Source organism: Bombus pascuorum, chromosome 1, assembly GCF_905332965.1.
Source record: "Bombus pascuorum chromosome 1, iyBomPasc1.1, whole genome shotgun sequence".
In the NCBI taxonomy this organism is placed as follows: Eukaryota; Metazoa; Arthropoda; class Insecta; order Hymenoptera; family Apidae; genus Bombus; species Bombus pascuorum.
The window spans coordinates 23,431,528-23,448,439 of record NC_083488.1 but is presented as its reverse complement, the minus strand read 5'-3'; the positions used below and the strand labels follow the sequence as shown (position 1 = coordinate 23,448,439).

The following is a 16,912-nucleotide window of genomic DNA, read 5'->3' as shown; positions in this document are numbered from 1 at the left end:
CGAAGATCTACGACAAGAAATGAACCAAGGCCAGGTATTGTATCTGATCATACTAATTACCAGTAACCTACAAAATATTTGGAGGGAAATTTGTTCAGTCGATACTATGGAATACCTTGTAAGTACACATATCGATTGGAGTGAGTTAGTTTCGCGAAGAGACGTGTGCTAGCTGCTCGTAGTTATTTGTTCAGTCATATCTATCTTTGTGAAGCTTTCGAGGTTTAATTTAATGCTTGATGAAACTTTCAAAGGAAAAAAGTGCATAGCGTCGTTATTTTGAAGTTTTAAAACGAAGGGTAGGTTTGAATGGGATCGAATTGAGTTTGAACATCGGAGTAGAAAATTGAGTTTCTCAATATGGCTCCGACAGGCTTGATGAAATTAAGCAAGCAGGGATGGTTCTGTCCTTTTCGTTGTATTGTTGCAGGGAAACTCTGCGTTTCTAATTATCGCGCGAAACGTGTGCTCGTTCGTTAAAAGGACTTTTAGGGCGCTTTAAAAGCGATTCGGCTCTTTAGAGGGTGGAAAAAGTAGCGAAATTACTTGTCGATGCGTAGTGCTCATCTTTTATGGTCATAAAGTATATTTGTAAAAGCATTTTCCATAATTCGAATAAATGTTATTAATGTATGCCATATCTTGTTTCAATTTCATGCTGTTTGTTAAAACAAAAGAGCGTTTAGTATTCGTAGGAGTGAAATAAAATAAAACAAACGAATTCTTAGTCATCGTCGTCCCGACGTTTTTAAGTAGAGAAAGAAGTAAAAGAGGTCTCGAACGTCTGCGTGTAGATGATCGCTGCAAAAGCATTGCGGCACAGGAATCGTTAAAATAGGCAGGCTATTGGCAGCCTGAATACTGCAGTCTGACTACAACGCCGTTCAAAAGTTAGAAATAAGTAAATTTGGTCACAGATTATAATCTAACGTTACACGAAGAGCTAATCATTCTGTCCCATTTTGAATATATTTTAAGATCGTTTCGACTCCAACCAAAATCGGGAAACAAATCATCATTTGACTGACTCAATTATTATTTATCATATATTTATTATATATAGTCTGTATTAGTTTTGCAGTCTACATTTTATAGTATATATTATTATATATATCCTTGCTTATCAGCTCAGAACCAATTTCCAGTTATACACTTTTTCCTTTATTTCCTATGTTTACTTTTCCCACTTTCGCCCTCTTCGTTCTCCATCTGCACCTTCATCCGTATCATATGCATTCCGTCTGTAAACTATTTTAAAATTTCAACATTTGCGTGTAACATAACATCTATCCTACTACTGAAATCCTATCTTTGCTCTTTCATTCTATCGATAGGACCTACTGTTCTTCTTCCTATTCGATTCTTTTCCGGTGTTCAATATTGTATTCCCTCTTCGGTTTCTGTTCCTTACTATTGCCCTTAACGTCTTTGTTTTTTCGTCTCTTTCCTTGTTTCCCGCCTTAGCCTCTCTGTTTTCCCGAGGATTGCTATTCTCTGTCTTATTGCTCCTAATACCATTTCCACCGTCTACATCTTCTTGCGTTGTCTTTTCACGTTGTTGCAGCACGTGCCTCGTTCTCCTTCCGATATTCTTTCTATTCAGTTCCATTTCCGCGTCTGTATCTTGTTACCGCAATCTTCCATCTCCGCTTTTCATTTTTCCTTTTAATTACATATCCTGCTTTTCGTTTCTTTCTTTTATTCTAAATTTATTATTTTTAAAACATATTGTACGTGCGTACATATAGAGGTCGGTAGATTTTGGCTACTTCTCTACACAGTTGTGAGAAACATAGTGTGTCTACTAGCTGTGAAAGTAAGAGGAAATAAGTGGTGGTGACGCTAGTGTGTTAAGTGGTGTAACGTCGGTTACGCGGGAACCTCATCGCCTTTGCATTTTCCTCGGCCGCGTTCACGTAACTCGTCGCCTTTCAAAATTAATCAGTCTCCCCTGACCGCGGAGGAAGAGCTTTCAAATTTCTTTCGTAATCAGGGTGTTGAGCAAGCGGGCGGTGAGAAACGCCAGAACGGACAAGAGAACCTCTCCTCTATATCGCGTATCGCTTATGCGCACACTGTTCGTACGTACGTTCGTAATTAGTCACGGCCAAAGATTCTGGCCAATTACGTTAACCGGGTTGACGGGATATATCCAGAGCGCGAATACGACGGTTACGTTTTGCGTATCGTCGAGGAATCGTTGTTTCTTTGACTATGGCGTTCGAACTGATCGAACGATACCAGCTAAGAGTTTCGAGAAACGCGTCTGTGAATCGTTTCATAAATAAAGATTAAATTGGCAGCTGTAGGGACGGATGGCCAGAGGAACGTGTTACGTTTGTTAAACGTTCGATGTTGGTTTATTTCGTTCACTCGAGGTGTAACTTAAGACGTTTAGAAGTAAAAGTTTGGAACGGTTGATGTAGATAAAATGCGGATGTTTATGGAAATAAAATTTTTCATGGACACAAGTAAAGGAAGGAAACTGGAATAGAGATTTCTTTCGTCTACTACATATTGTAAGGAGTAAGGTTTTATTTTATACGTAGACTTAGGCTCTTTATGCAAATTTTCCCATTAGATATTACGACGGGTACTTTACTTATGATAATTATATTGCATTCTGTATATCTCGTACCTATAAATGTTTCATAAATACATAAATATCTAATATGATCAGCGAGTTGTTGTAAAGTACTCGGTAAAGTTTTAATTAGAAATTGTACGCACAAGTACATATATATATATTTTTTCGTATGAAAGTCAAACTATTTCCTTGTTCTTGTTCTTACTGAAGTTTTAATTATATTTGAATTATCGTTTACTATATTCTTAGAAACTTAGGTATACATTGCAAGTCGAAATTCAGACGTTCTTCTTTGTCCTTTTTTTATGAAATTTAATCCATGAAAATTCAAACGTACATGCTCTTCTTCGTCAGTCGTCATTCTCTACAGATCTGCAACTCTGAAACTACCTGTACAAAGGAATCGTCTTGTATATGCATGAACTCTGTTCTACAATGTATGCAACCGTCGTTTCCCTTCCATTTTTCTCCACCGTTTTTCCTCTTTCTCTCTTGTTTACACGTTCCAACGACTGCTTCGATTTTCGATCGCGTATCTAGAATTTTCCTACGAGAACACGAGCGAGGATTCGTTTCGACGACGTTTGACGCATTACAGCTACCTGCTTCTCTTTCACGCACTAAATGCTATACGGTTCTGCGGTTTCTAGGATGATCCGCATCGCGCCACTGAAAAAATTCGGTCAAGTCGTTGACGGATTAATTAAACGCGGCTTTACGTTTAACCGAGGTTGGGGTTAGGTTGTGTAGTGAGAATACGGATTTCTTTTCCTTCTCTTTTTTTTTTTCGTATATGTAAGCGGGAGAGAGAAAGAGAGCGAGAGGAAGGCTTTCCCACTTAAACGATGCCAGTTAACGACTGCATTAGAATTGCAAGCGAGACGTGGTCTCGAAGGTAGCGGATGTCGGAATTAAGCCGCAGAAAGTCACGCGTGTTCGCCTCGTTGCACGCAGAGTTGTTGGGGAACGAAGGAAAATTTCTCGCGTTCCTGTGTACCACGTTGACGCACACTTTCGTTAATATCTTTTCTGTCTTTTTGTTACTTTTAAAAAGATATGATTGCGCGTCCGGCACAGTTTATCATGAATATCATACGCAAGGACGAAAAGATTGCTCGTTCCTGCGAGTGTTGAAATCTTCGGAATGTGAGAGAATGCATTGCAACAAGATGATAATTATACTTGCTGTCGATTGTAATTACTTTAATAATCATGAAAATCGTGAATAATATGAAGTTTCGAACGAAGCTTTGAACGAAGAAATTTCTCTTTAGATGAAGAAACAGATGTGGTTGCCGTGAGAGGGATTATGAAACGCGATGGTATTATATTTTGGATTTTGACAAAGTTTCGGTGAATTATATAAATCAAGAGTGTAGTAAATACTGACGTGGATATTATGTTTGTCGTATATGCAATTGAAACAAAAGTTAATATCTACTTAAGGAATCTAAGAAATACGCTAAGTGTATTTCGTATCTTTTTAATTATTATGTAATTTAAAGTCAATTTTTATTACAATGTCGTATATGCAACTAACGTATCAATCTATCAAATCTACATAAACTCGTCTATTTTATTTGCAACAGATTCGTTCGTAATAACAATCTAATTCTTTCAAGAAATATATCGATTTTTCTAAGCATCTTTGTCTTTCAATACTTGAAACAACGGTGATAGTCGAAGCAGATAGAGTTGGTTGCACGCTCTGTACAAACATCATTTGGTTCTTTACTGTGCGTGGTGGGATTAAAAGTTTCCGAATGATACGTCGCAGCTGTGTTTCATTCAAATGGCGACAGCGTAGAAAGCGATTCTTCGCGTATTTATTATCAACGTTTGATTGACCTCGTGCTACTGAATTAGAATAAGTTCCCGTCGGATACATCCTTTATTCCATTAGGCGTCATTGTTGCTGCAACGGGCGATCAGTTTCGCAATAATGCAGTGAACTTTTCTACGCGCGAACGGCCTTGCCTTTTTACATCGACAACGGCCACGTGTGGGTGTCACTTACTTTCCTGCCTTGAAAAACCTTTCACTGTTTTGCACCTACATAGACACACGGTAGACAGCCCGCGTGCCGCTGCCTTAAAGTCAAAGAAATCTTACGGACACCGCTATCCAGCGAATTCGGTTTCGTAGTTGAACATTGCGCCTCCCTTCGAAACTTCGAATTCACCGCCTCTGGTGAAATTTTGTCATCTTGAGAACAAAATTTTAGTTGATGTTTAAAAATGTAGAAAATCTTCTATTTAGAAGTTTGAGTCTTTGAAGTACGAAAGCTTGAATTTGGAAGTGCGAAAATTTGTACGTTTGGAAGTGGAATTATCTTTAGACGAAAGAATCTGGGAGTGCGAATCTTTCGAATTCTAAAATTTACACGCGAATCTCTCGAATTTGGAAAGGAAGAAATTTATCCAGCTTAAAATTTATAACGTCTACTGCAAAAATACAAGAAAATGATAATTTTGTTACGTAGATAGAACGGTGGGATCCACAGGAGCATTTTACTAGCAATTTCCTACGAAGGATATTATGGGATACTATATTTCACGAAGGTACTTTCGTATTATTTCATTTTTATCGTGTTTAATAAAATCCATCGCGTTTTAACGTCCTATTCGTGTATTTTAAAGTTTTGTCCACACGATCGATAATTGGTATGTTACCGCCAAATTATCGAGTCGAATTGTCCCTCGTAGGTGTTGTATCGTGATACAGACTCGCTTAGAATCGAGAATAATTTTTAATTAGCGCTCCAGATGCACCTGTATACGGAACCACGTTTCTCCTTGTAGTGGAGTTGAACTAAAATCTACGAAAATGTTGGAAACTTTAAAAAATCATGTCGTTCGTCTTTTTTGTTTTTTAAATAAACGCTCGCTAAACGATAACATAATTCGTTGTATCGTTAACTGCTTGTCTTACGACGTTCACTCGTACTAAATTATGAAAAATTCTAAACCGCATGCAACGAAAACACGTGTGTTGCTGTTACAAATATTAAAACTAAATTAAAAGCTATCGAATGTAAGATAAATTGTAACTTACACTTATTATTTTAATAATTTTTATTCGTTCTAGAATAATGAGATTTAAAAAATGAATATTTTAGTCTGGTTGAATACATAGCTAATGAACGAAAACGTGAGTCAATGAGTTAAATTACATATCGGACCTTTAAGCGGTTACCAGACACGATCCTGAAGCTAATGCTAATTACGTTAATTATGGTCCAGACTTGGTTAAGTAGGAAACGATTATATGTATAGATTAATGTTACAAACCAATTCACCAACCACCGTAGACGCCCCTGAATTTTATTTTTCTTGTTGAGTCAGTTCCCGTTACCCTATGATTATTCACGAATTTGTTACGTTATTTTCTTGTATCTCCAGTGCTTCTTTTTAACGCAGCTGCATCGGTCTTTTAGTTGATGAGCATGTCGCTGTAAACGTATACTTTACGACGTACATACTTCGCTCATATCTGTCATCGACGATTCATCGCGCGTACTTTAAGTTATGGATGTCTACCAATTTGCAATTCCTTCCAAATAAGAAAATTTAAATTTCAAAGTCCGAGCTTTCAAATCTTTACAATTTCTGAATTGAAATTTAAAAGATTTCCGAACTTTAGAAATTATAATAAAAAATTGCTCGCTCCAAAAGTACAAAAGAATTGTAGTCTATATGAACGTTAATAATTCACGTTCGTACTTTCTTCAAAGGAAAATTAAATTTTCGAAGGGCACATCGGTAGACATCTCGATGCCTGGCCTTAGGCATCGGCCACAGAACGACCTTCATCCTTCGCCGATCTCCATCAAATCGCCTCGTGTCCCTCTCTCCGTTCTTTTTCATACAGTCGTTGCCTCTCGCTCTCTTCCTTTTCTTTCCTTTGGCTGTTTCGAAGCCACGCGAGCAGGCTATCCGTACCGTATACCATTCATGTATTTCACAACGGAAGAGAACGTCCCACACCACCCCGTCGTTCCATCGTTCTCTAGAATCTCGTTCACCCTTCCTCCGACTCATCCTCCTCGTCATTTCATTTTTCACAACCGTTGCTTCACGACGCTTCGATTTGTTGTAGCCGTTTTTTTTCTTTTGAGTTGCTAGCCCCTATCCTGTTCCTACTTTCTGTTTCAGATTTCGTACGAACCGTCGTTGTACGGTACGAAAGGCACCGAGAGCGACGAGGATGACGTAGCCGTCTGGCGGCTGCCAGTTCACGAGAACCTTATCGAGAGGATGTACACGAACGAACAAGGTACACGAAACAAGAAGTCGTTTGCAGGCCAGTCGATTGTTCACGCGTTATCAGAGAAAACCGGGATATCGAGAGTAAAAATCACTGCCAGAGTAATAATACTCAGTTAAAAAGGTGTCGTTTCGTCCCGACTTCCGTCCAATTTGACAGAAAGGAACGAAACAGAAGAGAAACAAAGAAACATAAAAACGAAAGGGGGAAACAGAAAGGAATATCGCTTGTGTTCGATACAAAATTCTCTTTCTTCGCTACTCGAGATCAAAAAGACTGAATATCAAAGAGAGGCAAGATGTTGGGAGTGAGTCAACCGGGAAATCCACCCTCGAGCTTGCGACACTCGGCGAGTTTCTCTTGTTTGCAACGCGGTACCGCTAGCGAGGGACACAGGGCGAGGACCTCGACGCTTTTACAGCAACCGAGCTTGCAGCTGAGCAACAGCCATCACCAATACTCGTCCGGTCAGACTTCTCTGTTGCAGCAGTCGACCGGAACCGTTCAACATCGCATCGAAGCATTAGAGGCCGTTCAAGACAGCAACGATTACGGTTTCGTAAAAATTCGACCACGTCTACGTAGCACTAACGCTACGTTACACTATGAGGAAGAATTGGCAGCTCAGAAAAACGCTCTTTGGGATCGAGACGCGTCAGCGTTTAGCGATCGCGAATGCGACACCAATTACAAAGATTGTTCTTTGAAGATCAAGGATAGAGAATATTCACCAAAAGGAGCCTCGAAGAATCCGAACCCATTGCGAGGAGCATTGATACTTTTCACTTCGACGTCATCTTGGTGGAAGGCCAGGCAACGCGAGGATCAACTGAACAGCTCATCTACGGATCGCTCGTTGACCTCCGCCACCGGCGCTGTGTTGACCTCGTCCGAGCGAAAGTGGTCGAGCACCTCGATGGCGTCTCCGTCGAACGAACGAAAGTGGCCATCGGTGGTGACTTCGCCTACGAACGACCGGAAGTGGTCGGTAGGCAACAACAACGCTCTAACATCGCCAGGGAACGAGAGGAAATGGACCAGATCGTCCGTCTCGTCGAATTCGACGGGACAGCAGGACAGGAAGTGGCGGTCTCTCGGTGCCCTGTTAAGGGCTCCGACTGGCACCAGTTCACACGCTGTTCAACATTCGCTGTCGCATAACATGAGCGTCTCGATGATCGAGGGCGAGCACTTCCGGGAGGATTTACGTGGGTCGAATTGCAAGTCGACGCGTTACCAGCAGCCCACGTCCTACTCGGCCCGTGTGTCCCGTGTGAGCCGAGACATCTACAGAGAGAACGGAGAATTCGGTCAGGCTGGAAGGTCGAAGGTTAGCCGTAGGTTGTATCAAGAAACCGCGGATTGCGCGGATAGAGACGTGGACGAGAGACACGTGACCGCTAGACATCAATTCGACGATGAGTGTCGAGGTCGAACGAATCGCGAGAGTATCTGTAAAGCAGAACAGCAGTCTATTGGCAACGATTCGCGTGCAACTACGTCTACTACAAGATCCAATCGGGCGCAGAGCTTTTATCTTCTGGATGATTTCTTACGGCCTCAGCCGCAGCAGAATAACAGCAAGTGCATGCTGAACGTTTACCTGTCACCGTCACACTCAAAGTCGTCTGGCAATGGTAACGATCACTCGGCGGGAAGATCGGCCGACGTGAAACAGCAGGTCTCGCAAGGGAACGTGACGAACATCACACCACCGCGACGTCATAACTCTAGCTCGGATAGCCTGGAGGTCGCGACTAGTCCGCTCCCGCCGCCTGTGCCGCCCCCGCCACCTCAGGTTACCGCCAGCCGAGACAGAGAAAGGGCTGAGAATTTCAAAGAGAAGGACGTATGCCAGTGCAAAATGTGCTGGACCAATATGCAGCAGAGATCTTTCGTAGAAGAGGTAAGTCCTCGGGGGAGAGGAGCGACCGCGTTTCACTTGCTCGGAATAACGCACGATATCGTGTTCCCCGCTCTTTGTCTCCATACGTTTCAACGTGTTTTCTTCGTATTTTCGCGTATTATTCTCGCGCGTTCTTCTGGTATTATTAAAAGGTACTTCGATATCGAGAGGTTACTTTTCTGGGAATTGGAATCGAGGATTACTTGATTCTCCATGGAAATTAGAATAATCATACGCGTGTTCGCTATGGGAATCGAAGTTTCAAAAGTCCGATGATCTGTTTATTTTTGATCTGGGAGTTCTATAATTCGGAGATACCTTGTTTGAAAGTTGAAGCAAAAAGTTTAATGGTCTGAGATAAAATAGGAATTGAATATCATGGGTTATGTATTATGTGTACGTATTTGTTTCATTTTATGGCAATATACGGTGGCCCAGAATTTGCTAATTATTGCTATGGTATTGTTACATTGTTAAAATAACGGGTTTTTAGAAGTAAAACTATATACATAGCTCGTTGTTATTTTATAAAAGAGTTTGTATCAAAGATGCTGGTTGATACGAAATCCATGAGAGCGAAAATATTGAAACGTAACCAATAGCATAAGTCGACATAGATATTCTGAGAGGAAATTTCTCCGAGGAAATATTTTCAGTCAGCTAGGAATGTAGAATCGATAAATCAAGCGACGCGTGCTTTTGCTTTTCAATTTTTCGTCGGCCAACGAACCTCACTTTCCTATGTTTCGATCGGCGCGTTGCATTTACATAATTGATATCATGGTTTATCGATTTCGTTGCTGCTTTTAAATTTCATTAAGTTGATTGTTATCGTTCGTGGATATCGTTGCAACTGAATTAGAAAATGTAGAAAACGAACAAATATTTGTATCTAAAATTACTATACTTACATTTAAAACTAAAATAACACTAGAATTTTCTTCATTCATCAAGTTTTCATGCTTTTATCGTTTATTCGTTTCTCTCTTGGCACCTAGATTAGATTTATTGATTTTCATCAAAGAATTCTTCTGAATTATTTATTTTTCAGTTCGAAACATATTCCTGTCTCCACCACTTTCTTTACATTTCTACTAAAATTTATACTTTAAGAGCAGTAGCATGATTCTTTTAAAATTTTCACTCTAAAAGTAACAGTTGTAAACATTGATAAAAAATGCATATTCACTAAGTATAGCAATGCAAAAATGTATTGAAGTATTCAATAGCGTAATCGTGAATATTCCAATAGTAGGCGCATCTAGATATCGATTTAACCCAGGCTTTCCAACTTATGGCCGAGGAATATCTGTAAAAATGTTTCTGAAATGGATCGATAAAGTTAAAACGAGACACATCTTCTTTTTATATCTACGTTAAATTCTGCAAATTCCAATCACTTACATTTAACTACGTATGGCAACGTTTATTATTCATAAATTTAACGTGTGGTTACTTTCTAGGAATTACATATCTATTGCAATAGTATTATTCAAACATATTATTCAACGTATCTTCGACTCGAGCTTTTTAATATAAAAAGAATGTAAAAAGCAGTAGGAAAATTTAGTTTCGTTAATGAACTCAGATCATTTTGATTTTTATTCTATACTACTATTTCTGATACATTAATTTATCAAAACTTTCATTTTCGCGTAAAAATATTAAATATTAATCTTAAATTATTATGCCGCTTATTTTGCTTCTAAACTATCATTTTTTCCATCTTTGGATTATTATCTTTTTATTCTTCTATTTTGAAATTATCATTTCCTTATTCCTTATTGTACTTCAAACATTTCTCTTCGTATAAATCGTTCTTCTCATAAATTATTACGCTCTTCCTTGAAAACTATTATTTCTCTGTCTTAAACTTATCCTTTGATCTATTTTTTATCTCTCTCATGATGGGTTTAAATTCGTATTCCCTTCACAATCACATCGTTAATAAAACACCACCTGTCTAGACTCTTGCTGCTTAATTATCGAACCTCAGACTCCACGGTATCGAAGTCCTTAATATTTCGTGTTTTCAATTATGAACAGCGCGAACGGGAACTGTACGCGATTTAACAGCCGAGCATCGATGATACGTGATATGAAGTTTAGGATCACTGATTTTACGAGTTCACACGCTTCCTGGGTCGACTGATATCGTCGCGTCGGTTCACTTATTGGACGAGATAAGGGACACGTGCTGTCTGGTGGCAGGGTCGATTCACCGCTAATGTTCTGTAACTCAATTTAGAGGCAGCAGAAAGCACAGTTACAAATCGAATTGGTACGACGCCGCGTGGGACCGACGAAAGATGTAACCCTTTCAATAATTACTGTAACAAGAAATAATTGGGGCACGTATATCAAGTAAACAAAAGTTTAAAACAATTATAGCGACCAATGTACGTAGAAATATGAGTTTTAATTGATTTGTTGAATTAATCTAGTGAAATAAATTGAAGAGAAAATTGATCATCTGTTCCGAATCGATCAAGTAAAATAAATAAAACAGAGAATTAAATATATTTGCTGAAGTTGATCGGGTTGAATAAATGCGAGAGAAGATTAAAGTACCATGAATTTGGCACGACTGTTGTTTTTCTGGGAATTCGATATTCTAATGTAATCTATTTCCATTTGAATTTCAAACTTACGATTAATTAAATAATATCTCATCCAGCTAATGAGACGTGTTAGAAAAGAAAGGCGAAATAAATTCTGGATTACGCGCGGTTTCAAAGATTCGCGATTATTATTGAAAATGGCTGGAAGTTGTTAATTTGAGTTTAACTACAAACTGAATGGAGGTTTAGTATTGCTTCAAGTTTGGAAGTTACTCAATCTAGAGAATGTTTTCTCTCTGAAAGTCTATTGTGTGAAAGTGGACTGTTTCAGTTTACGCATGGAGCATGGAATCTCAACTAGTTAGCTAGGTATCTTTGATATCGAGCCTTTTAAGGTGATCCCTTGCGTTTAGGATACGCTTTCACAGTCACTCGAATAATATTATCATCGTGATTCAATAGATGAGTTTTCTGCGAAAGTGTAAACAAGTACATTTTCCTTTATAAATCACATTACAGCTAGAAGCTGTAAAAAAATATTAAACACGTAATAACAACAAATTATAAATCAATTTTTTTTAATTATTTAAACTCTTTAGAATTTTTTTCTAAGAATCAAGAATGATAAAATACAGAAGAATAATAAAGGATGCAAAATTAATATTTGAAACAAATTTTTATATGTCGTATAATTTACGAACTAGGTACGTAATTAGCATTCAAAATCTTCAAAAAACGGGGGACTTTCATAAATTTATTTGTCGCGCACAGTTGTCATAATTGACCGTAAATTTCAACTAAATTATAGAAAATAACGTTTGTAGCCGTCTTCTTTTTCTGCGTTTCAATTTATGGAGTTGATGGGTATGGTTTCTACGAGACCCATAAAAAAATAAATCGTCCATTTCAGCTTCGAAATTCCAGCTAAACTGATATAGCCAAAAAGCAACGATCAAGAAAAATCTTCATTAACTTCCACCATTCCGATTTAGTTGCTGCAGTGAAATAAAAACATTTCGCCACTTCCTGCCCAAAAAAATGTCAACGAAATTGCACGAATACCATCTGAAGTGCCCTTTAACCAGTAAACCCCCTCGACATCGTTAGCCGTTCCAATTTATTCTCCCTAAAAAATCCGAAAAATGATTCAACTGGTACAGTTAAAGTAAAAAAAAAAAAAGAAAAAACCCGGCAAAATCTGCGATAAAAAAAATTCATTTGCACGTTGAACGAAGTAAATCTGCCTTAAAAAGAAAGTCAGATCTGTATCACGTGCGATCGCGTGGCTTCTCTTCTTGGCTGTATCGAGTGTTTGAATTAGGTTGCCGCCCCTGACCCCTTATTTTCGCTAGTCTCGTATCGAACGAGAGCCCGTTATTCTTGGGACGCAGCAGGGTACAGAGTGACGGAGGAAGTCGTATTTCTATCCTTCCAGTATCTACTCTATTATTAGCAACCGCTGCAATGGCGGTGGACGCGGCTCGGCTGGATTTCCGTTCGATTTTAAAACACTGCCGCATCCTAGCGGCTGCTGACTCTCCTGTAACCGTGCTCGTTCCTATTTCTCTCTCTCTCTCTCTTTTCTCTTCAAGTGTGTTTTCTAAGCTTTATTGCGGATTTTCATCACGTAGCCGTGCGGCGGAGCAATTTTTGCATCGGTGCATCAAACTCTGGCGCGAATTTACCTGGCGAAACTTTACGGCTACGTAAATTCGACGATAGTAGATACGTGCAACACGCGTACGTTTCCGATAGTCTGGCGAACGATGTTTGCAACGCGATTCGGAACGTCCCACGCAATATTTTTTTGGCACAGAGGTAGATTTACCACGAAGATCGATTGTTACAGTGTCAGAGAAAGACGTTGTTTAGAGGCGGAAGAAGACACTAGCGGGAAGATTTAGTATTTGTTTAGCGAATTTGTTTAGGAGTTTGACAAAGTGTCGAGTAGAGATTGGTTTATGTTATCTGTTGAGATAAAGTAGCCGTATAGTTATCTTCAGACGGACATTCTTCTATGCGAAGGGCGCTTATGATTGTCCTTTTGCAACTAGAAATTGAGTTTCTCTCTAAGTGAGACTAAGGCTAAGCAACATGTCTAATGTCGCTTATACATTTTCTGATCGATCGTATTTCATCGTTGGAACCAGCGTTGGTGTTTAAAATACGCGTTCCGGATTGATAAATTTCTGTTGTATATTTTTTATAATATTATCTGTTTATTTTTATTGAATTAGGTATGATCCATTTCGTTATGTCTGTATTATTATGTTCGTGCATAATTCCATAAACTAATATAAAACAAAAAACATTGTGCGTCTGTTGTTTTCTTATAGAACAAAAGAAACTTTTCGGACAACCCAATACATTCATTCAATATGTATACATCAATAAACTATAATCCGACTAGTTACATGCAAACTCCTAAAAAAGAAAATTTTTTTAAAAATATAATCACAAAGATATTCCAAATATTCATCGACAATCTTCAATTACCTGGATCCAATAGTAAAAATCTACAGTGGACTTCGTCCTTCTTCAAAAAGAAAATAAAAATTCAGTTACGCACAAATCCTGAGGTTAACAACATTCGAGAGTTCCTTGCTGTTTGCACGCAACAATCCTGCATATATCTTCGAAATCTAGAAAAGGAAATCTCTAATAAATATCATTTTTCCGGACTCTTTTGTTCTTTACTTTTGTCCGTGCTCTTTGTTCGTGACGATTTCAGCGGCCATGCGTAACCACGAACGCCCTTCGTTCCTCTTCTGCACTCGTTTACCCCGTCGCTCTTCCTTTTTCCTTCGTTCTCTCTTATTTTTTCTTCGCTATTTTTCCTCTGTATAATATGAAGACAGCCTAGGTCAGGGACGCGTAACCTACACATCCGGTGGAGAACAAGTCACTTGCAGCCGACGAAAGGCGTAGACCAATGCTACTACAATAATTCAGCGTCCGCCACGTTGAATTACTGGCGTTTCTTCCATTTTTCCTTCCCGGCGAGAATGTGGCGTTAAATTCGCGTGATTTCAAGTTGCACACGTGTACACGCTGTATGGATTCGGGATACGTACGCCTGCGAATTACCGTCAATCGCGTCGTGTCCTTGATTTTCTCTCCCTTCGAGATTCCAAGGAATTCCGCCGTGAATCCTGGTCGATCGTGAAACCTAAAGGACAACTTGCGATTTTGTCTGCTCATTCTACAAGTGCTGTAAGTAGACAATTTCTATTCTTTCTTATTTTTGAAATTATATGATAAATTCAAGAGGATAGAAATCCTCCTCCGAAGGAATTTGTAGGTCCTGGTGCTATTTTTTCGAGGTAAATAAATTTCTGGGAAATTAGCGAGAAACGAGGGAAACGAAGATTTGGAAAATGATGCAAGCCAGTTGTACACTAGTTTAGATCGAATTAAATTGAAGCGAACTTGAATTTGATACGAGGGAACATGGACGTAACTGGATCTACCAAATTACATAGAGTTGGGTTTTAGTAGGTCACTGGAAAGCTCGTAGCTTCTGCAAACAAATACGTGGACTTTATTCCACGTATATAAATCTTACGTTGCTCTTGATATATCATTTATATATATTTCTTTTTATAAAGTACTCTTTATCCTCTTCCAGCAAAATCTCGCGCATTTCACTCGAAAAACATCCCCATCTGCGTCGTATTATCGCCAACTTCTCTTTTACCAAACGATCGTTCTCCCTCGGTTGGTATATTTTTATGCACCGCGTTATTTTTAAGTTGGCCGCGTGAACAGGATCAACTAAGGTTGAAAAAAAGGAGAAAATCGAAGAAAGTAAAAAGAACGGAGCGATAATCTAAGACGGAGAAGCAGGGAAAAATGAAATGAGAAGGAAGAGCAATAATAAGTAAAAGAAAATAAACGAAAATTCAGGCTGTCCGAGTCGATGCCCTCGCGCGAACAACTGAAAAGAAAACCTTTTATTTGGATGGGTCGACGACGATACGTTTGAAGCACCACGTTTGACGATCCCGCTTGGCTGAGTCACGATGACGTGCAAAAGCTCGCGACAACCGAACTCGAAGAGACGTTCGCGAGTGCAGAAACGCGTTCAGGTATGCGGCAGTCGCGTATCGAAAACATTCGCGGGATTGAAGTTGAAAGAGCGGAGAAAGGACGTTATTTTAATCCGCTTGGCCCTCTATCGCGTCGTGCGATTTCCAACTTACAAGTATTAAATATTATTATACATAGAGTGAATTATGTAACTTAAAATCAGTTAGCCAACTAAATTTTTTATTACGTAATATAATCTGAAGACATCTTCAAGCTCATTGCAAACTTCTTCTGTATCGGTCCTCTCGATCCAAAGTTTTCGAAGTTATCTGCAGCTTCTTTACAAATTAACTTCTCCGTTAGAAATTAAATCTTCCGTTTATCGAGCTCGTACTAACATCTGCTAAAATATAGTCGTAAAGTAAATATAGATTTATCTGTGAAAAATCTAAAAAGAAAAACCTCTACCTAATTCTCAATCTCATCAAATTACTTCGCCAAACATCATTGCTTCCTTCTCACCCGCCTAACGGTAGAAACGATTCACCAGCAGATTCTCATCGCTGAAACCAATCACGCATCATCGTCGCGTCGAAATCGATTCAGCATCGAACCACGCGTCGTTCGGTAAACAGTTCTTGCCTGCCCACCGAAATTCCATTCGTCGTTGAGATACACGCGCATAATCGGGATCGTCACGCGTCTTATAGCGATAACGCATTCCGGTGACGTTCCGTTGTCCCTGGGAAAAATTTCCACGAATTTACACGAAAGGGAACATCGTGTTCGGGCATCGCGCGAGCAATACGCCTTCTCAAACGATCTCGTATATTCTTGTATATTCCTAGTTTCGTCGCTAAACAATTCCTTACTCGTTCGAGCGTACATATATCAAAGCATAATATCTTCATGTAGGAGTTATCTCGTGGCGATTTCTTCTTCCACGTGTTGCAGGAGCACGTAACGTTGCATGGGAATATGGACACGTTGGTATGCGTTGGATGTTCCTAGGAAATTATTAGGGGCAATTCTTAGGCGCGCGTGCAATAAGAGACTTGTGGGCGATAAATAAAAAGGATTCTTTTAAAGAACGCCCATATAGGCGTTCTGTTGGTTTAGCCGCAGATCGAAAGGTTGAAATATCGATCCGGTTTTCGAATTGACGTTTGATACGACTTTTGACGCGTGGATCGTATAGAATTCTTCTCGTGAATAATTCTTCTTATTTATTATAAATGTAATTTTAGTGATAATTAGTTTATTAATGTAGTATATTATATTAATTTATTAATATAATATATGTATATTAATTTAGTTTAATTTTGTTAAACGATAGTGGAATTTTATCGTAGTAATCGTCATCTATCTTATCGAGATGTTTTCGATGCAAAGAAAGAATATTAAGTGACGCGACATTGGATCAACGTAGAAATGAATATTCTCGTCTCGAGTTTCGTTATGGATGATAAATATGTATCTTTTTCTATTAGCGTTTTGCTGTAATTTATACATGTGCTATAATTGTATTTAAATTCTCCCATGAATATCATTCAATTTATTAAG

At 38.9% G+C, this 16,912-nt stretch overlaps 1 protein-coding gene across 3 annotated transcripts in view; it reads left to right on the top strand.

Annotated features, from left to right (window-relative positions):
* LOC132908362 (probable serine/threonine-protein kinase dyrk2) overlaps positions 1–16,912 on the top strand; it is a 265,251-nt gene that overhangs the window by 66,805 nt on the left and 181,534 nt on the right. For all 3 annotated transcript variants that reach the window (XM_060962359.1, XM_060962342.1, XM_060962350.1), the window contains exon 2: positions 6,742–8,759. In XM_060962359.1, coding sequence (XP_060818342.1) covers positions 7,152–8,759 — 1,608 coding nt within the window. In that variant the 5' untranslated portion in view covers positions 6,742–7,151. The remainder of the gene's footprint in view (positions 1–6,741; positions 8,760–16,912) is intronic.